Below are 20,571 nucleotides of genomic sequence, written 5' to 3'. Positions count from 1 at the left end.
GGAGATCGCTCGACCAGCAGAGCCAAAGGTCGATCCGTGAGCGAGGCGAGTGAGGTGAAAACAAGGGGGGGGGGACGGGGGCCACACGGTCGTGATCGCATGTTGTCTCGCTCACGGCAGCGGAAACATGTCATGCCAGAGAAACTGGTTAGCGGGCTCGGCCAGCGGACAAGCCAGCCGCTACAGCTCAGATCTGGGCTGACGTGTGTGCTCGTACAGCCTGCCACCCCTCTGCCCCACTCCATTCCTCTCCACTCCACTCCACTCCACTCCACTCCACTCCACTCCACTCCACTCCATTCCACTCAACACAACGATCTGTACGAGCATTAGGTGCTCTCAAGCCGCCACACTGGTCCCCCCCCCCCCCCCTGTTTCCCTCAATAACTAGCCAGTCACAGCACGGCCCGGGACCGTGCTCTCGGACAGAGCAGGGCACCAGCGGATGCGCTCAGTTTCTTCACCGGAACAGCCGCGTACACAAGCGCGGGGCACATGCTCCCGGTGCCCGCCACAGCAGCTCGGAGGAGGCCGCGCCATCTCTAATGGCAGGGGGAACCTCAGGCAGGTGGCCCTCGGCGCCCGCCCGGCGCAGATGGCGCCACCGGTCCACCAACACCCCAGCCTGGCTGCATCGGACCATTCGCACGCCTCGCGGCTCAGACAACGGCCCATGTTTCAGCTGACATGCACCACTCCTCCGAACCCGCTGGCCTCCACGGTCAGCCATCCCATCCCGTCCCGAAAGACGCCGCGCGCAGCTCCCTGACACTGCGAGAACCTGCAAAGCTGTCAGAGAGATGCGGCCTGACCTCACATAATACGGAGCTGCCCCCCCCCCCCTCCCCTCCAACACACACCTAAAGCTACACCTACACCCACACCCACACCCACGCTCACGCTCACGCTCACGCCCACGCCCACGCCCACGCCCACGCCCACACACAGGGTCGCACGCACTTGCGCCACTCCTTGATCTTCTCGGCCTGGTGGAACTGCTGCAGGCAGCGGTCGATGTGGGTGCCGATCTGGATGAGGCACTGTCGCGTATGGTTGACCTGCTCCAGGTCCGAAAGGCTGGGGTCCGGGCTGTCCAGCGCCTTCAGCGCTCGCTTCACCGGCCGCATCTTCTCCTTGCACTGCAGCGGACAACGCCACGGTGAGACGGGCAGGACCCAAACAGACGGGCGGAGTCGGTCGACCAGAGAAACAGTCTGAGTCAAGGAGAGGCAGTCAGCCAGCGATAGCACGACAGTGGCAACGGCGCGTGACGACAATACGAGAGCATAGGCAACGAGCAGTTCGAGAGGTGGCTAGAGTGACAGGAGGAACAAGTGGTTAGAGCCAGACCACGAGGACGGCAGCGAAAAGCGAGGGCAAGGGGGAACCAAGGAATAAGGAGTGCACGGACAACGATGGGGTGAAGGAAACCGGGTGACAGAGGACGGAGGCGGGCGCCAATTATTGCGTGCAGTCATTGTTGTTGTAGCACCTGTACGATTGCCAGCAGGCATCAACATTATTTCACGCCGCGTCTCCAGACCGTCAAATGATTTCTAAACGCCGCGACGCCCTCACTCACCAGCCATCATTAACACGACGCATTGACGAAGCACCACCGTGGACCTCTCACATTCCCCAGCAGACCGAGGCGGGGTCACAACAAAGCCGGCGTTCGGCGAGTCTCCGACACACGGACTTCAGGCCAGTGGGCCAGCGCTGTCCCCACCCACAGCGCCGCGTTACACCGGGAACGGCCAGTGCCGGGGACGGCAAGGGAAGGGGAGGGGAGGGGACGGGAGCGGTGACGACGCCGACAGCCCCAAAGCCCACCTGCGAGCCCGTCCCTCCCTCCCTCGACCTACTGCCATTTCGGATTATGCATTGGCACGTGCCGCCGCTAAGGTCACCAGCACGTCGCAATGACCGGCGCAAACCGGGGGCCAGAAGCGTCAGCTCGTGACGAGAAATGACGCCAGGTGTTCGGTTATCACCCCATCGCTTCAGCCTGTCACCCACTCCCTTCCGCCTCGGTCGGACGGGTGCACTGTGCATCCCTTGAGCTCATGATCGCCCCCAGGTGGACCGCAGACAGGTGGCGCGCCCAGAGACCACCCGCCGAGGAGAGTGACACCGCCGCTGAGGGGAGCGGCTGGGCGCAGCTGACTACAGCGCCCGCCCGCCGCCGTCGCACGAGTCGCCGGTTCGAGCCCGGCGACCGGCCGCGTATTTCGTCGTCTCCGGCGGCGAGCGGCGCCGAGGTGCTGACGTCCAAACAACAAACTCCGCGGCGTGAGTCAGCGATTTCGCAGACGGACCTGGCCGCCGAGGGTCAGGTGGTGTTGGCCACGCGTGCTGTGGGCCAGTCACATGCAGCCGACAGGCGGCGCGCGGGGCGCACCGTCACACCTGCGCCTCGGGGGGGGGGGGGGGGGGAGGGCGGCGCACACCTGCGCGGCTCACACCCCCGCCGGCATCCCCTCCCCTCCCGGGGGCCGCCGCACAGGACAGCGGCTGGCGACTCCAGTTCGGGCACGCCGCAGTCCTCCCGAGCATCTCGCCGGAATGCCTTCGAGCTCGCGAGCCGCGCCAAGCACGGCTCGCTCTCGGCGCCACGAGCCCGCCAGCAAGCAGGTATCCTCATGCCATCGGAGCATTCTGAGTCCGGTTCTTATCGCCGAACAGGACGGCAAACGGACCTTTCTCCGCCGTCCCATGCTGCGACATGACAATATGAACCAGGCACCACCTGTTTTGGTCCCCGCCCGCCTGATATGATGGGATAACACCATGTTCAGGGCGCCGCGTGCTGCACTCCCTCCGTAACGGACAGATAGCGTTGGAACCGTGCTTTGATCACGCTCGCTTGCAACCCGTTTAGACCGGGTCCATCCTGCAAACGTGCTCCAGCAGCACGCGATCACAACATTGTGTGTCAACACTGCATTGAAGCACATCGCAAAACGTGCCGTCATTTCACCGACGACAAAAACAGATCCATCTACTTAGCATTTCAGCATCGACCGAAACTCGCACGTGGCTTGGCGAACAGACCGCTCCGCGACCTGACCAGACACCAGACAAGCCCGCACAGTTTTCGGCTGGACCCCGCCGGCATGCGCCTTCCCCAGCCCCGCGCCGCGCGGACGGCTCGCGGCCGTCCGCCACGCCACCGCCGCCGTCCGGAGACTCACCTCCAGGAAGACGGACTCGGGCAGCTCCTCCGTGGAGCTGACCTGCACCGGCTCGTGGTTGGCCGTGAAGTGCATCGGCCCCAGCTGGGGTTTCTTCTTGCGCTTCTTGTCCTCCTTCTTGGCCGGCTCCTTGGCGTCCTTGGCGTCCTTCCCCTCCTTGGCGTCCTTGGCGTCCTTGCCGTCCTTGGCTGAGGCGGGCAGCGACGTCTGCGTGTTCTCGTCGGACGAGATGTCGTCGCCCTCGATAATCTCGCGGCTCACCGCCTTCTTGGAGCGCGCAGTGGTCGCCCTCTTCGGCTTCTTGGTGGCGGTCGCGGCGGTCTTGGCCGCGGCAGCGGAGGCTGCCGGCTGCTGCAGCTTCCTCACCACCTGGCAACGCACGGACGGGCTCAACACGTCGGCCACGGCGCGGACGGTCAGGCGGCGGACGAACCCGACAGATGGACACGACACGATAGCACGCACACACGCGCCCATCAGCAGTCATCATTACCAGGGGCACGCGGAACGGGCAAGCGTCAACAAGGTCATCCTGTGACAACGCTCGACAGTGAGTCAAACGCAACCTCCCCCCCCCATGAGGTGCTCCGGGAGGTGGAGCCTGCCATTTGCCACAGCCACCGCGCGCCGGCCGCCATCCCACCTTGAGGAGGTAGTCGGTGCGCGCCTGCAGGTGCTTGGCCTGCGGCTTAGACTCGGCCTGCTCCAGCAGGATCTTCTCCTCGAGCCGCAGGCCGGGGTCGATCTTGATGGACTCCCAGGCGCCGGTGCCGTACTCATAGACGCCCTGCAGCAGACGCGAGTCCTCCTCCAGGCCCCACTCGACGTCCCAGTGCGGGTCCTTGACCCTGTGGGCCCACGCCGCGCTCAGGTCAGCGCTGTCGCTCACTCACGCTCGACAACTAGGTCAGTATTGGTCGACAAGGCGGCAGACACGGCGGACACGATGGACCAGGGGACCGACGGACACGGCCACCAGAGGACCGGCGGACACTGGATAACCGACATGGGTGGTCTAGTCAGTGCTACTCACGCTAGGGAAGGAGACGGGGAGGATCACCGCTCCTTAACTTGGAGGACAAAGGGGGAGGGGGGTGGGGGTGGGGGGTGGGGAGAAATAAGGATCAGACCCACACACGGGAATGTGGACACTGGGTGAAGAGGCAGTATATTTTACATAGGGCGATGAACGATTTTGCCAATACATTATTATATAAATACACCCATAATATTAACCCACAAATAATATTGCTACATCCAAATTCAACATACGAATGACTTCCAATACTGACAGGGGTCACAGAAGGTTTGATCATTGTTCCCCACCCTGAAACGTGGTCTGTGTTCCTCACAGTGACCGGGGCGGCGGAGCACGGCGGACGGTCAAACTGGTCGGTGTTGTGAACACTGAAGAACACACAAGAACCCGACACTGAAGTGCAACCGTGCGAATCACAGGCACCTGTCGACGCGTCCTCCCACTGCCGGTGGGACCAGAGGCGGCGGTGGATAGCGACTCCACGTCTCCCCTCACCCGAGAGGTCGCGCACCACAACACGCTCGCGCCGCCGCCGAGCGCCGCGCGGATCCTACCGCAGCCGCACGTCACCGGCCGTCATCCAATCAATGGCGCACGCTCCCGCCAGCACCGCACGCACACGCTCCGGCGCGTCGGCGGCGACGCCCGAGCCCACTGCCCGGCCAACCGGCGGCAGAAACAAAAACGGCCGATCGATGCGGCGGCGCGACGCCCGAACTGCGTCACGCTGGCGACGGGCCCGCGGCGCCTCCCAGGTGACGGGCGGGCCGCCGCACCGGCGCGACGGCGGCGCTCGGGGCGGCGGCGCCGCGTGACAGCCGCCCGCCGCCGCGTCACACCCCCGCTGGCGGCAGGCGGCGGCGGCGGTGCGACGCGGCGGCGTCGCCAGCGATGCCGTGCTCCTGCTCGCGGCGACTTACGCCGGAGCCGTGTCGCGCACCGACGTGCCACCACGCAGGGACAGCACGGCAACGGCAGCCAACCGCGCCGCGTCGCCAAGGGCGTCGGCTGACATTCATCTTGACATTCATCATCATTCTTGACATTCATCTTCATCTTGACTTCGACATAATTCTTCTTCATCATGACATCATTCTTCTTCATCATTCTTCTTCACATTCATCTTCATCTTGACATTGACATCATTCTTGACATTCATCTTCATCTTGACATTCATCATCATTCATTCATCATTCATCTCCCCGCCCCACGCCGAGCGGGCGACGGGACGCCGAGCCGCCTGCAGCTCGTGGAGCGTGGGGACGGGAGACGCACGCTGCGGTCTAGGCCTGGCGCTGGAGCGGGCCGGCTCCCGGTAGCGGCACCCGGCGGTGACGGCGCCGGTGCGGGACCAGGCCGCCCCCCCCCCTTCCCCTCCCTCCCCCGGAGCTGACACCGCCAGTCCCCGGGCCAGCCGACGCCGCTGACCCGGATGGGGTGATGTTGCGCAACACGGGTAGGGGGACGGAACGGGGGAAAATGTCAGACGATGGAGCGCGTTCGCCGCCATCAGTGAATGCCGCATGATCCGCTTAATAATGCGGGAAATCAAACCTCGTGCGTCATGATGCCATTGTTGAAAGCTTGGGACGTTGGAGAGCGTCTTACTCATCGGAAGGCTATGCTGCTCTCTGACGCAGCTGCTCCTCAAAACAACGGCTGGTGACGTGACTCGGAAAATGGGAAACAGAAAGGCATCGATCTGCAGGAGATAACCATATTTATAATAATGCATCCGAATAAATCCGATTGCCCTCCAACTTTACGAGGAGCCGGGAGCAAAGCCGGTGCAAATAAATCCGATTACTCTGAGGCTGTGTCATACGTGGTCAGGGCGTCCAGCCGTTCAATTGGAGGGGGGGGGGGGGGGCACAAACTGGACCGGCTCGCAGACAGCGATACCCCAGCGACTGAAGCAGCATCTTGCCATGTCCCAGAACGGTCTGCGTCGTCGAAAAAACGACTAACTTACAATGGCGCTGCGGACTGTCACTCCCCAACTAGAAATGCATCACTGTCCTCAGTCCATCGACCAGCACGTTCTATTGGCCTATGCTAAGAAATTGAAGTCGGCGTTTTGAAGAGATGTTGGCAACAACACCAGAACGTTTTTTTTACAATGATGATGCGAGCATCGACATCAAGTTTGAGAATTAAGACAAAATATAGTTTTGCGCGCACGATTCTCCTTGGGGCGGCACTTGCCCAACTTGCACCACACGGGATCCGCTTACGGGGCAGATGTGGCGCTTCCCATCAAAAAACTGTCGGATGAGCCACGAAGGGACGCCTGGAGCCAAAACAGTCTCACCATTCTATGAAGACCGCATGATACCCACGACAAAATATAAAAACCAACCACCTGTACCCACGGCCCCAGCGTTATCTTGCGCGGTAGCTCCGATACAGATAATCGCACACGAACATGTCGGCGGCGGCTTCCGCGCGGGTGAGAACATCAGGGCCCTTGAGCGCGGCTTGGTCCGTTCGTCCGACTGTCGGTCATCCCCAGATCGCAGAGAATGTCTCTGAGGAGCTCCGGCTGCGGTGGCCTTCAGCACGTCCGAGCATCGCCGGCGGGGGGGGGAGGGGGGGGGGGGGGCTGGCGGCCGCAGCCACCACGGGCCACATCCCGCTATCGGCGGCCTGCCCCCCTCTTCCCCCCCCCCCCCGCCTTGGCCGCAGTGGAACGTCCGAAGGCTTCGGAACGGTCACGCATAACCCTCTTAGGGAAGGATTAAAGCGCGCGATCCGCTTTTCAGAGATAGTGTAAGATTGCTGAAATTACCATAGTCCGGATCACTCTGCGCAAAGTCCCACCTCTAACTCTAGATACGGCCCAGTCGCACGGTCCACTTTCAAAAGGTGTCCATGAGCGACGACGCGGCGATGCTGAGTATGCCTGGTCGCAGCCAGCACGGGTCGAGCCCGGCCGCCCTGCCCCGCCAGCCTGCCCGGTGCCAGACAGTCTCGGGCCTCGTCGACGCCGGCGGGAGACGTCTCGCTCGATCCCGGCGGCCCTGACCGCGGGACGTAGCTGCACTGATCACATCCGCCACGGCGCTCCGATCGCTCTGCAGGTGCGAGCGGGGACGGGGGAGCAGGGGGGGGAGGGGGCACAGCCGGCCCCCGGGCCCCCGGCCGGCGGGCGCCGCCCGGCTGCGGCCGCGTCTCAGCCGTCCCTGGAGCCAGAGCCCGACCACCGGCCGACGGCTCAGCGCATCGGCGCCCTCACATAAACAACAGCATTACGGCTCCCGAGAATTCTCAATCTTTCTTGTTACGTGATAGTATCAAATGCAGCGGATTGTGGGTCTCACGGTTTCACCCGAATCTAGCACCAGGTTATGTATAGCCCGCCTTGCACGCGGTGTGTGGGTTCTGCCGCCTCACCGTCGCACACACACAGCAGCAATCCGGTGTTCCCGGTGCTCCCAATCGCAGCCGTGTTCCGGGCTCCCGAAGGCAGCACTCGGGACAGCACACGGCCAATGCAACGTGGCAGCTGACTGTCAATCGAAGGCCTCTTCCAGGGACGGAAGAACGCATATACAGCAGGAATCAGCGGGCGCCGCATAACAGATCAGCCCCGATCAGCATCACCACCGCCGCGCGTCATGTAGCGCCGCCGGTCGGCCGGTGCGTACTGCCATCCCCCACCGACACGGCGCCGGACACGGCCGCCTCCGGCACTGCGCCTTGTCCAGCAGCCTCCAGTCCAGCGGCGGCGGCGGCACCGGAAGCACGTCACTTCCCGGGGCCGATCACCCGGGCCGCGTCACCGGCGCACGCGCCGCCGCCGCCGCCGGGGATGAACCGAGCTCGGACCAGGCCGGTACCGGCAGATATGACTCAGAAGGCCCCCGACGATGGGGAAGGAGGCGTGGGGCGGGGGGAGGGGGGGGGCATGTGCGTCAGAACCGGTCCCCCAGACTGGACAGGCTAACCGGATGTCGGCGGGCGCCACGGGCGGGGAGACCCCGGAGCGGCCGCCACACGTCCGCACGCGCGAGAGAGCCGGCTCCTGGAGATGGCAAACCAAGATAGTGATATACCCTGTGACCTGCGCCGACTCATACCCCAATGACTTGCAATGCCCCAAGGGCCCTCGGGCATTTCATCGACCCTTGTAATCTCCTATCACAGGGACAAGAATCCCGACATCCTCCCTCTCCGTTCGTCTCCAGTGGTGTCCACTCCTGCCGGCGGAGGGTCCCGTCCTTCCGAAACAAGTGGTCTTCTTCGCACGCTTGAATGGACACTTAGTCCAGATCACGGTGGCAAGGGCCAGCGGCGGGACGGATGGGACAAGAACCCGTGTATTTACCAATCCCAAAGCATACGAAGCCAGTGTTGCGCCCACGTTATGTGTAAGATACAGATAATCTAAAATGACAACTTTGCAATAAATCAACAGATCAACAAATAACACAAACACTTGACATATCTTATTACAAGTTGGCTGCATGAAAAAAGAGGCCTTTTTCGGCGGTGGTAAGGATGTGTTGTGGGCTGATTCAGCCCCCTTCATGTGTGCGTGTGGGTGTGGGTGTGGGTGCGCGATGCATGAACTGGAACAACCAACATACCGAAACAGACTATGTGGGACGCGCTCAACTGACAAAGACCTCCTTCAGCACACCGCGTCCACATCATCGCGCGCTGCACCGGCTGAGCCGTCAGCGCGCCACTGCCGTCGGCCGGCGCGCGCCGCTCACCGTCCGTTGGCGGGCTCGAGGCGCCAGTGTCGGCGCTGCTTGGCGTCGGCCGGCATGCAGCGGTGCAACGGCTCCAGGTCCTCCAGCGTCTGCAGCGTCGTCTTGGCGTTGATGGCCACGCCCGAGAGCCGGAACGACGGGCCGCACTCGCGCTTCTTGCGACCGCCGGCTGCCAGCGCGGAGCGGCGCGTCAGACGGGCGGGCGCCGGACTACGCCAGACGGGAGGGTCTGGAGCGGCGTGACAGTGACCGCAGCAGTCCACGCTGGAGACAGGGCCCGGCGGCCAAACGGCACGGCACCCGGCCTCCGCCGACACAAAACCCAGCTAGACATTCCTGCACGTCACGTTACTGGAGTTCGCAAGAAAATGCGAACCACGCAACTATCCCTCGTGACACTAGTGCTGACACCAGCCGCCTGTTAGAACGATGCCGTTATCGAGCCCACTCAGCACGGCTGTGTTCACGCTCGCCCCGCCTCCCCATCAGTCCGAACAACGCGGCCATCTGGTCGGCGTCTGAGAGCCAGGCGGCACTCAGGGGCCTGTGTACCGCAGGCCATGCGGCTCGTCACGCAGCGCCACGACGCAGGCGCCTGTGGCGAAGGTTCGCCTCTGGTCAGACACGCCCGATCGCCTGCGGCGGGACCCGAAACTACGGCCGGAGAGCCAGCCGCCGCCTGCGAGCCCGGCGCTCAGTCCGTCTAAGTACCAGGGAAGGGAGGGAGGCTGAGGTCTTGGAAGGGCCCGGCACGGCGCGTCACTCCGCGCCCTTCCCCGGGCGGTGGCGCCCGCTCGGCGGCGTCGGCCGGCCACTGACCCTTGGCCTGGTCGCCGTTCTGCGCGGGGCCGGCGGCGGCGGCGGCGGCGGCGGCGCCGCTGTCCTTGGCCTGCTGCTGCTCCAGCAGCGCGTCGCGGCAGTAGCTGATGATGGTCTCGCCCAGCCGCCGCAGATCGGACAGCGGCTTCTCCTGCAGCTCGGCCTCGGTCGAGATGGCCTCCAGCCGCTCCAGCGGGCAGCCGAACCGGCGGAACGCCTTGAAGAAGCGACGTACCTGCGCGCACGGGCGGCGGGCTTTGCGTCAGGACCGGAGGCGCACGCGGTACGCAGACACGGATCTGACAACAGGCAAACGGCTATCCACCCGGCCGACGGCACATATCGGGACACGACATGCGCATGCGCATCAGGGCGCACGGAACTTCTGACGTTACATATGACATCGCACCATAGCGAAAACCACCGCCACTACCAAGTTTCCTGGGGCAGGGATCGAACTCCAGACCTCTCGATCGTCCAGCGCAGTCGCTGACCGACAGGCAACCGCCTGTCGCACGGCGGTGAGGCCGGGTCTCATGCTGCGCACGGCAGTCCACAGCCGACGCCGCGAACACCGGCCGAGCAGCAGCCGCCCACAGCCGATCCGTTGGCGGGCGGCGGCGCGGCACGGGCCCGCGCGGCGACCCGTCGCCGGCGGCCCTGCACCCACCTCGCCGTCGGTGAAACCCTTGACGCGCTCGCGCTGGTTCCTGCGCGTCTTCTTCTTGGCCGGCTCGCCGGCGTCCGAGTCGGCGTCGTCGGAGCCGTCGCGACGCCGCTTCCGCCGCTGCTCGCGCTCGTCCTCAGCCGCCTCCGCCGCCGCCTCCTGGTCGCACAGGCGCCGACGCCGCCGGTCAGAGCGTGCGTGCTCGTTGATTGTTGGCCGGTCGTAACCGCTCCATGTTCGCGTTATTTGCAGCAGCGTGCACGTGCAGACGGCACGCAGCTACACGTGCCATTACACGTTACACGTGCAGATAGCGACGTAGTCAGCTGTTCTGCTAATGAGCCCAACGTGCGTCACCAGCGGGCCACTTATCCCGCTCTGGCACACGGTCGGCGGGGAGCGGCCGAAGGCGGAAAAGACAGACGAACCCACACAACAGGGATGACCAGGACAGCGCGACCCCGGCGGCGGGAACGTCAGCACGCTGACAAGGCTTGCCAATCGCTGGCTGATTACTTGAGCGATGAGCGATGATGCGACAATCGCATGGCCGCAAAGCGGCAGTGGCGATGACAGGGACAACGCAGGTAAAACCGGACACGTGGGCAGTCAGCGGAACATCGGGCCCGTCGTGAGCCGCCTCCGCTCTTGCGCGCGCGTCAGATAAACAGCAGGCGACACCGCGCCAGACAGTCCAGAGAGCGTCAGACGTCCCATCGACAGTCGCACAGCAGGGGGACGTGGGAGGCAGCCCTGTGCAGAAACAATCTCCCCGGCCAGACAAGGCCGCCCGGCGCTTCGGCACCCCACCACGTCCGGGATGAGGCCGCTTTCGAACGCCACACGCTCCAACACCGGCAGCCCAGCAGCAGCCTTCAATCGCAAACCGATTATGTTCTGGGATTCCGATTACAAAGCAAGGTCACGGCTGCGGAGCGCGGCTGGCAGCCCGCTCCGACATCCCACTATCGACGCTCGTAAGCCACCGGCCACGAAACAATCCCATTCTGCCAGCCCATGACAGCGGGTGCCCTGCTCAGAACAGCGGATTACCAGGGTGCAGTCTGGTTACCGGATGCTGCGATCCACCGCGTCCCGTGTCTCCCGGTCGCGGCGGGGGGATGAGCCGATTCGGTGACGGCGTACCTGCACCGTCTTCCGCGAACGGGGCGGCAAGTAGAGGTCCTCCACCTCCCGCTGGCGCTCCTCCTCCTCCACCTTGGTGCGCAGGTCCGACGGGATGATGTCATCCTGACGGGGCGGACGGGCGCGACACGTCAGAGCACAGCGGCGCTGTAGCGGCCCGCACGGGACGCGGCGGCGCGCCACGGCAGCGAGGCGGCACGACACGCGGACAGCGTCACTGGCTCGAGCGCTCACGGCACGCCCGAGAGCGGTCGGAAGCAGGCGCCGTGCTGGTGCTCTGCGCCGGTCATCCCGCCCTCCGTAAGCCCACGGTACGTTTCTTCATAATCCGACGGTATCGCCTGACTAGACATAGTAACGACGGCAACACCGGCATCCCAATACCCTCTCTCTCTCCCTCGCGCGCGCTTAAGCTAGTTCATCGCGTTTGAGAGGATTGCCTGGTATCACACACTAGTTCTCGCCCCGTGCCGCTTCTTCCTTCCTGTATCTCGCGAGCGTCCCCACCATCAGCCTCACCCACAACACCCACCACCACCGCCATCACCACCAACACACTGCCATCATTGTCATCATCACGCTAATGCAAACTAATCCTAATCCTAACCACTATCATCATCATAATCACCATCACCACCAGCAGCAGCACGGTCGCCTTACCCAGTCCTTGGTGGTGTCGTCGGCGGCGGCGGACGGGGCGTCGTCGGCAGCCGGCGGCGGCATGCTGACCTCGTCCTCGTCCACCTGGAAGCTGGCCACCTTGAAGGCGGAGAGCAGGTCGGTGGCGGGCGCGCTGGCCGACTCATCCTCGCGCGTCTCGGCCCGCTGCAGGATCAGGTCGATGTCGCACTGCCGGAGGACAGCGGCCAGGTCAGTTCAGTCCAACAGGTAGCACAGGCGGACCGGTGTTGACGCGGCGCCGGCTGGTCACGCGGCGGCACAGCGCCGGTACGGAAAACCCGGGGCACAGTCACAGACGCAGAGGGATCAGCGGTTGAGTCCGATCAGTCCCGAGGCCTCACAATGGATTAAGCAGGTGAACAGCCAGTGAGGCGGCGGCCAGTGTGCCGGACGGTGGCGGTGATGGCCGGCAGACAACAAACGCGCCACCCCATTTTCCGCCGACAGACAGGATCGGCCAAGTGGCGGCCAGTCAGACGGCGGCTGGCAGCTAGCTCGTCAGGTGAGGCTTTGCCGCGCCTGGCGCAGCCGACCCGAGCTGACGCCGACAGACCGCTTCAGTCCGGGGACGATCTGAGGCAGGCTCACGGCTCACCTGCGCCCGCCAGATACGCACACGCGGAACCGTCGGCCGTGGGACCGGGCCTGGTGACGTTTCGCTCTGTGTCAACTGTTGGATACATCTCATAAACCGAGCGCGTGGGCGACGCCGCGTCTGGCCCGGTCGGCCGGCGCCGCGCCGCCCGCGACGTAACACAGCTGGCCTGACCGGCCCGCCGCTCCAGACCCGTCCAGACCGGGAGCACCGGTCATATTCAACCTGACGGACCTTGTTCTGCCATGCACCGTCGGCCTGGGCCGGGCCGGGTCGGGCCAGATCTACCCGGCCAGGCACGGCCCGGTACAGCCCGGTCCGGCGAGGCAGCCCGGTCCGGCGAGACAGCCCGGTCCGGCGGGACAGCCCGGTCCGGCGAGGCAGCCCGGTCCGGCGAGACAGCCCGGTCCGGCGGGACAGCCCGGTCCGGCGAGGCAGCCCGGTCCGGCGAGACAGCCCGGTCCGGCGGGACAGCCCGGTCCGGCGAGGCAGCCCGGTCCGGCGAGGCAGCCCGGTCCGGCGAGACAGCCCGGTCCGGCGAGACAGCCCGGTCCGGCGAGACGGCCCGGTCCGGCGAGACAGCCCGGTCCGGCGAGGCAGCCCGGTCGTCGCCGCCCGACTCGAGGCCCACCGGTGGCTGGCGACAGCCCCGAGGCGTTTGTCGCCGTCGGCGGTCGGCCGTCCACAGCTGCCATCAGTGCCGCTCCGAGGCGGCCCCACATGTCGGCCGCTCCACCCCGGCTGACGACAGGCGACACCGGTCCTGACCGGTGTCCGGGGCCGGGGCCGGCTCCGGGCCCGACGCGGAAGCGGCGGCGGCGGCGACATCGGCGGGCGACGCTGGGCTGGACGCGGTAGACGGGCGCGCTGGACGACAGCGGCCGGCCGGGACTGCCGAGGGCGTTCGACCACGTCTAGAACGATGTGGTCCGATGAGCTGATCTGGCCGCGGTCGGAAGGCGCAGTTACGAGGCGGACAGATTGATAAAGGATGTAGGATATGTAGGATGTGTGTAGAATGTGATTGATAAACGACGTGTAGGATGGCCGGCGAATGGTGTGAGGTGGGAGACTTCCGGAGGGAGACGACCGGTAGGTGGTTGGAGATTATGGGCGCGAGACGGAAGACAGCTGGTCACAGACGCGGGGACGGCGACAGCAGCAGGAGGCTGCTGGTGGCTCGTTAGTATGCGATCGGCGGGTGGTTGGAAGGCCCACGTGTTCTGACGTTATCAGTGAGCGCTGGATGATCGGGCACCGGCAGAGGGGAAGGGAGCTGGAGGACGGGCGGTGGAGGACCGGCGGTGGAGGACGGGCGGTCGGGGACGGGCGGTGGAGGACGGCAGTGGAGGACGGGTGGTCGGGGACGGGCGGTGGGGGCCGGCAGTGGAGGACGGGTGGTCGGGGACGGGCGGTGGAGGACGGGTGGTCGGGGACGGGCGGTGAGGGCCGGGTGGTCGGGGACGGGCGGTGGAGGACAGGCGGTCGGGGACGGGCGGCGGGGACCGGAGAGCGGCCGACAGCCAGTGGTCGGCCGGTCGGCCGGAGCCAGCCGGCCCGCCGCCCCGCTCGTGACCGCCCCGGTCACGTCCCCGCCGGGCCGCCAAGGCCGGCCCGCGCAACCCGACCGTGTTCACGTCCGCAGGACGGCTGCCCAGACGAGCTGACCCGCCGACCGAGAGGAGCGGCCCGGGCCGCGCGCGCGCGCGTCACACGCCTCATCGCGCCGCACCACCTGCAGCACCGGCGCCGAGAGCCGCCGGTGCTCCGGGCGCGCCGGCGGCCGCGTGGCGGCTGGGCGACCTTCCCCAGCCGGATAGCGGGCTCAATTTTTGCATGACTCAGTAGCAGAACGCAGCTTAACGAAGTCATCATCGGAACGCATTTTACGACGATCCAGACAAAGCCGACGCTTGTAGAATACTGCCGCTACAAAGCCGGGCGCCAATTCCTGAGCGAATCAGGATCTTAACTTTTACGGCCATGAATAGCTCCTTGAATTCGTGGTATCAATCGCAGCTTCGTCAGACAACCCCGCTGACCACTTGAAAACCCACCCGACCCGCATGCCAATAAATCCGACCATAATTGCATGCCCCTTACAGCAGTCTTCACGCGAAATTCTTGCTTCCCACGCAGCGAGACAATGCCCGTGTGATTATCCCGATGATCGGTCTCGAGAAAGAAGTGCCCGTGTGGTCCACTTCTGAAGACAAGGTCGCTGGGAGTCCGGCAGTGGGTCCGGGAAGGGCGCTGGCGCTGGCGCTGGCGTTGGCGCCATGACCCAGCCGCGGACGCCGCCGCCGACCTCCCCACCGCGCGGGACGCCGGGGATCGGCACCAACACAACGTCAGTAGGGGACGGACCGTCCAGCCACAGCCGACACTCCAAACCCAGATATAACAAGGTGCACTTCACAAACGAGCTGTCTCACCATGCCACCATCTGCGATGGTACGCGCTTGGCGTCAACATGTATACAGCGAGTCACGACGTGTCGTGTTCCCAGCTCGTCCAACGCCCCTGCCAGGCCGCCGAGACGATCCAACAACGCTACGGACCTCCACGGACACACCTGTCCACCTGTACCAGCCGCGCGCGGCGCGGGCCGGGGTGTGGGACCGACCTGGGCCGAGCGGGGCGCAGCGACGCCGCTGACCCGCGCCCCGTTGCTCAACGCGGCCCGGCGGCGGCTGTGCAGGGCCACCTCTGACCCGGCCAAATTTACAGCTCGTTGGCCGGTAATACGGGGTCAGCGAAGGCACAACGGGGGGAGGGAGGGAGCCAGCTGCGGAGCGGCCAGGCGGCGGCGAGAGACCCGACCACCGGGGTCGCAGATGCAGCACTGCAGCACTGAGCAGATGCAGCACTGACCACACCTGTCCTCCGTCACTGTGCACTCGGCTGCTGAGGCCATGTGGCGTCATTCGCACCTCATCCTGGCAGGCATGGCGGGCACTGCGGGGAACCGAGCCCCGTACCTCTCGTTTGGGGCACAGCGGAGTCACACAGAGTAGACACAGCACGGACCTGCGGGAAGGGACTGGACCGAGACGGCAACGTCACGGACAGCAGACACAGCACGGACCTGCGAGACAGTGTCGACGGCGACCCGGGGACGAACATAGCAGGGACGGCACCGGGACAGCAGAGACACAGACTGCAGACACAGCGCGGACACGCCGGGACAGCAGAGCCACAGACAGCAGACACAGCGCGGACCACACCGGGACAGCGGCGTCCCACGGAGACGGACATTCAGAGGACCCGGCCTCGATTCGGCGCAGCGGGTGAGTGCCCAACTGCTCTTGCGGCCGCCAGCGAAGGAGAGAGGCCGACCCAACGGTGGCCAACGCTCACCAGCACACGCAGCGATCAATGGGCAGATGATTTGTGTCGTTACAGCCGGTGCGGTGACATCTGACCGTCGGCTAGTGTGTGTTAGGGGCGGGGGGGGGGGGAGGACTCCCTTCCGCTCTCGGGTCCAGGGCTTCAGGGTCGTAGCGGCGTCCCGCCCTCGCCCGGAGCCCGTTATCGCCTGCGCCGCACCGCGGAGGCGTCTCCTCACCGTGGGCTCCTCCTCCTCCTCCTCGTCCTTGCTGAAGAGCTCCTCGGCGCCGAACTTGAGGATGGCGTTCAGCTCGTCCTTGTTGAAGGGCGTGTTGGTGGCCGCTGCGGACGGAGAGAGGGGCCGGGTCAGCGCGGACTCCCGGACGCCTGCGACCACAGGCCGCCGCACGGTGCAGATCACTGATCGCTTCCACCGCACCGCTCGTCTCAAATGATGGACACGAAAGTAGGAAACACGCGTTCTGAACTGGTGTAAAAGACTCGGTGGCTTCGCAAAATTGAGGTATCCTTCTTAACATTCCGGTAAAATTTCAAGTACCCGAAGGACATCTGCAAGGGAAACATACCAACGCCGCATGCTACCAATGTCACGTGTCATGCTGAGGAAAACACTAAATGTTTCAGCTGACCACAGCTCACATTAAGTCAGTGTCGTTATCGGAACGTCGCCAAGGGTGCCTGGCTACAAAACCGCCTCGATTTTCGCGCCCAGCAGCATGCCATGCCCGTGTAGCGATGCACGCTATACCATAAAGTAGCCGGACGGACGCACCCGTCCATTATCCCGATCACCAACAAGATGTTCTTCCCATGACACGAGCATGTATCTTTCATTTCAATGTTCAATTAGGCTCAAAATTGTTGCGTTCATTCTTTCATGTTCCATTTATCATCTTTCCTTTCAGCCTTGTGTCTGTGTCAGAGTCTTTCCCGTCAGTATTCCTGTGCTGCCACTGCATTGTCCGCAAGACATATGCGTGTCGAAATAAAAAAGATCGCCCCCAGACAGCTAAGAGCACGAACCCTAAGATACATGCAGTCCCGGTCAACAACCAACCCAACGCGTTCCATGTCCACCCCCGCCGTGTCACAGCGCGCCCCTCTCCCCCGTCCGCGCGGCTCGGGGCCGGCGGCGCCTCGACCGCGCGGCGCCGCTGCGACCGGCAGGTAGATCACCGCCGGCGGCCGGCCGGCGGGCGTCAGCCGCACGACGCGGACCAGCTCGTTACGCGCGGCGCGCGGCGCGTACGGCCGCGCGGTCGGCGGCGCAGAGGCGGGACCGGTCCGTGCCAGGCGCCGCCGGGGACGCGGCGGCGTGACGTGGCGACGGCCCCCGGCGCCCTCCACTCCCCGCCCGCTGCTGCACCATCGCCACCCGCCTCGGCCGAGACGGCGCCGTCGCCGATCGCTCAGCTCGTTGTTTGGGACTGGGGCGGGGGCGCATGCAGCGGTCGTTTTGCGCCATTCCCGGACGCAGGAGCGCACCGAGGCGACGACGGCAGAAGAATGGCTTGCGCAAGTGTTACGGGACCGGCGCGCTGCAGCGCAGGGCGGACCGCCGGCCGGTCCGCGAGCCTCGGTCAAGCTCACCAAGCCGGCCTTGACCCCGGCCATTGCCTGCCAGATGTGGGCGCACTCCACCCCGGCTCGGAGCGCACCGTACCTCCCGGCCGACCGTCTGTGACGCCACCGGTGCAGGAACGTCCGTTTCGGATGAAAACACCGCCAGTCCGCCCGTACGGCGATCGTTACCGTCGCTTTATGGCCTTGCGACGACCCACTGCCATGATGAGGTAAACGCCACCGCCTGCCGCTGGCTCTAATATCCGACCTTTAGCTGCGATTGAGCACGCTACCCGGCGCAAACGCTGCACGCGACGCGACGAAATCCTAGGAATGCCTTCATCACTGCCTGCGTCATGCCCTCAGCTCGCAGCAGTCGGTCAATCATCCGACTCCTAATCAGAGATTGCCTTCATCTCACGGCACCTGCCGCTCAGTCCGGCAACGTCGTCCCACGCAGCAGCCGGCGCGCACGGTAGGCCGCCGTGCGCCGGCCGGCCGTCTGACACGACGTCCGTGCGCGCCGCCACCCTCGGGCTCACCCCGATCAGCCGACGTCAGATGTCACCACCTGCGCGGAGAGCAGCCTCGACGGACGGTGATCATAGCGGTACTGTCGCGGACGGGGCGACAATGGCAGGGACCGGCTAACCACAGCCAGCGGGTCGTGCGGACGACACCGGCTGGGAGAGGCTAGCTTATTTGGGGCTCGGGACGCGTCGACGGCGACGGTCTTGTTGCGCGCTCGGCCTGCGGACGCCGTGTGCTTGCAGAGGCGAGGGCCACAGCGACCGCTCTCGAAGCTCGTTCGGCCGGACTTCGCACCTGAACACACCGCTCGTTGGCGGCAGGCGCGCTCTGTCGCTCTCGTTCTCGGCGTGAACGTGGCGGGCACGATCCCCAGCCAGCCAGCAGGCGCCAGAAGCGAGCGGCGCCCCGCTACGCCGGCGGTGAAGGATCGATTGATAAATAGATTTTTGGCGTTTTAAGACCGACCAACCGCTGTGATCATTTTGCGCCCAAAGCGTGCTTACCAAACTGCTGAGGTGTGTTAACAGCCTAAAAATCAATATCATTGACAAACAGAAACAGCTGTTCGGGTTTAAGAGAGCATGGATTGTCTCAAAGCATATAGCGCGATGTCAGAGACAAGGCGTGGACGACGTAAACGACCGCCAGTGGCGGGCAAACAGAGCTGACCATGCGGCAGCCTGCACCGCCCGTGGCGGGGGACGCGCAGTCGAAGGCCGCTCGGAGGGCGACCTGGCACGCGGCCTTGCCGCTGACGCAACGCCAGCCCTGCCATCGGTCAGCGCGGCTGCAGATGGCCGGGCGGGGGCGGCGGTGGGGCGCGGTTGCACGCGCGCCAGCCAGCACCGCCCGGCCGGCCGGTGCCGTATAAGGCGCGGGCAGGGCGCGACCCAGCACCAGCCGGAGGGCCCGACGGGGCCGCCACCGGGGAAGAGGGACCGGCCAACTCGGCCGACGGGGCCGTCACCGAAGAAGGGGGACCGGCCGGCACGACCGACGGGGCCGCCACCGAAGAAGGGGGACCGGCCGGAGCGATCGACGTAGCCGCCACCGGAGGAGAGAAACCGGCCGAGCGGAGCATGGTGGTCGGACAACGCTGGGCGGACCAGAGAATGACAATGGAACACAGAGCTGCAGAGCGGCAGCGGAACGACGCTTTGTGAAACACAAAGCTGCGCAGCCGCGCGTGCACGGCGCCGCCGGGATTCGCGAGCTGATGATCCCGCCGGTGACTCCCCTTCTGACCTCACCGCGGTCTCTCCATCGTCTGAGCCCGTCATCACCTGAGCTCGTCATCAGCGGAGCAGCAAAGCGTCAGGCAGCCGGCGCCTCTCTCATTCACCTCCCTGGCTGCTGCATACACTCCCGACGTGACAGGGCCGGCGCCGCGAGCGGAGCAGCGCGTCCTCCGCTGACACGCCGCCCGACAAGATAGCCTCGGCAAGACGGACAGCCGGCGCCCTTCGCATCTTCCATCCCCTCCCCACGTGCCAGCCGTGCTCCCGCCACGACAGGACCACCTGACACGTGGCGCGGCGCGCTCGGCCCGCTCTGGCCGGCAGCTCGCCACCTGCCGAGCTGCCGGCACGAGAGGAGCAGCGCGGCGCCGGCCGGACGGCTTCGCCCGACGGGAATGCGGACCTGCGGCCGCCGCTGGGGCCGCCTGCGCCGCTCACAATGTCGGTGCCAGCCGCGCGCAGCATTGTCGGCGAGCCGAGCGAGCGTCCACCCGTGACGCCGCCGCACGCCGCTGCAGGCGTCATCCCTCCCGCACGGCCGGGGGCGCGCGGGGGCCGCCACCGAGTCGCGCAAGACCCGGCCCCCGCCCCCGCCCCCGCCCCCGCGCCCTGTCCAGAACTGGACCGGCGCGGAGGCCGCGACACCTTTGGTCTCGTGACCGACCGCAAACCGCGAGCGAGCGAGCTGGCACGAGTGCAGAGGTCGACCGGTCGACCGGCAGGCCGGACATCGGTCCGGTGACGGAGCGGCGGCGAGGCCGCGGGACAGGCCAGATCGGCGCCGGCGCCGCCCGGGTCGCGCCAGGGCCCCCGGCCGGCGCCGGCTGACCCAGTTGAGGCCGCGGAGGCGGGGCGCGCTCCGCAGATCGGCGCCACCGGGACGCCGTCCTCCACACTCCAGCGTGGGAAACGATAGGCGGAGTGGAATGCGCTTGTAATTGCCTCACCTCTTTCAACCTCACGCGACATTCTGAGCGACCTAATTCGGGTGGTAGCGTACCTTAATACCAACACAAACGTACACGTGAG

The 20,571-nt window shown here is 65.4% G+C and overlaps 1 protein-coding gene across 1 annotated transcript in view; it reads right to left on the bottom strand.

Moving 5' to 3' along the window:
* The window catches only part of LOC119094993 (chromodomain-helicase-DNA-binding protein 1), an 84,978-nt gene that overhangs the window by 4,040 nt on the left and 60,367 nt on the right, over window positions 1-20,571 (bottom strand). The window contains exons 13-21 of the mRNA XM_037217901.1: window positions 16,428-16,531; window positions 12,244-12,432; window positions 11,584-11,688; window positions 10,441-10,596; window positions 9,771-10,005; window positions 8,952-9,120; window positions 3,838-4,042; window positions 3,195-3,563; window positions 961-1,139 (exon numbers count right to left, since the gene is read on the bottom strand). Coding sequence (XP_037073796.1) covers window positions 961-1,139; window positions 3,195-3,563; window positions 3,838-4,042; window positions 8,952-9,120; window positions 9,771-10,005; window positions 10,441-10,596; window positions 11,584-11,688; window positions 12,244-12,432; window positions 16,428-16,531 — 1,711 coding nt within the window. The remainder of the gene's footprint in view (window positions 1-960; window positions 1,140-3,194; window positions 3,564-3,837; window positions 4,043-8,951; window positions 9,121-9,770; window positions 10,006-10,440; window positions 10,597-11,583; window positions 11,689-12,243; window positions 12,433-16,427; window positions 16,532-20,571) is intronic.

Source organism: Pollicipes pollicipes, unplaced genomic scaffold (assembly GCF_011947565.3).
Source record: "Pollicipes pollicipes isolate AB1234 unplaced genomic scaffold, Ppol_2.1 Scaffold_4219;HRSCAF=4965_pilon_pilon_pilon, whole genome shotgun sequence".
In the NCBI taxonomy this organism is placed as follows: domain Eukaryota; kingdom Metazoa; phylum Arthropoda; class Thecostraca; order Pollicipedomorpha; family Pollicipedidae; genus Pollicipes; species Pollicipes pollicipes.
Note: the sequence above shows the minus strand (reverse complement) of the source record. Positions and strands in the feature narration are given on the sequence as shown.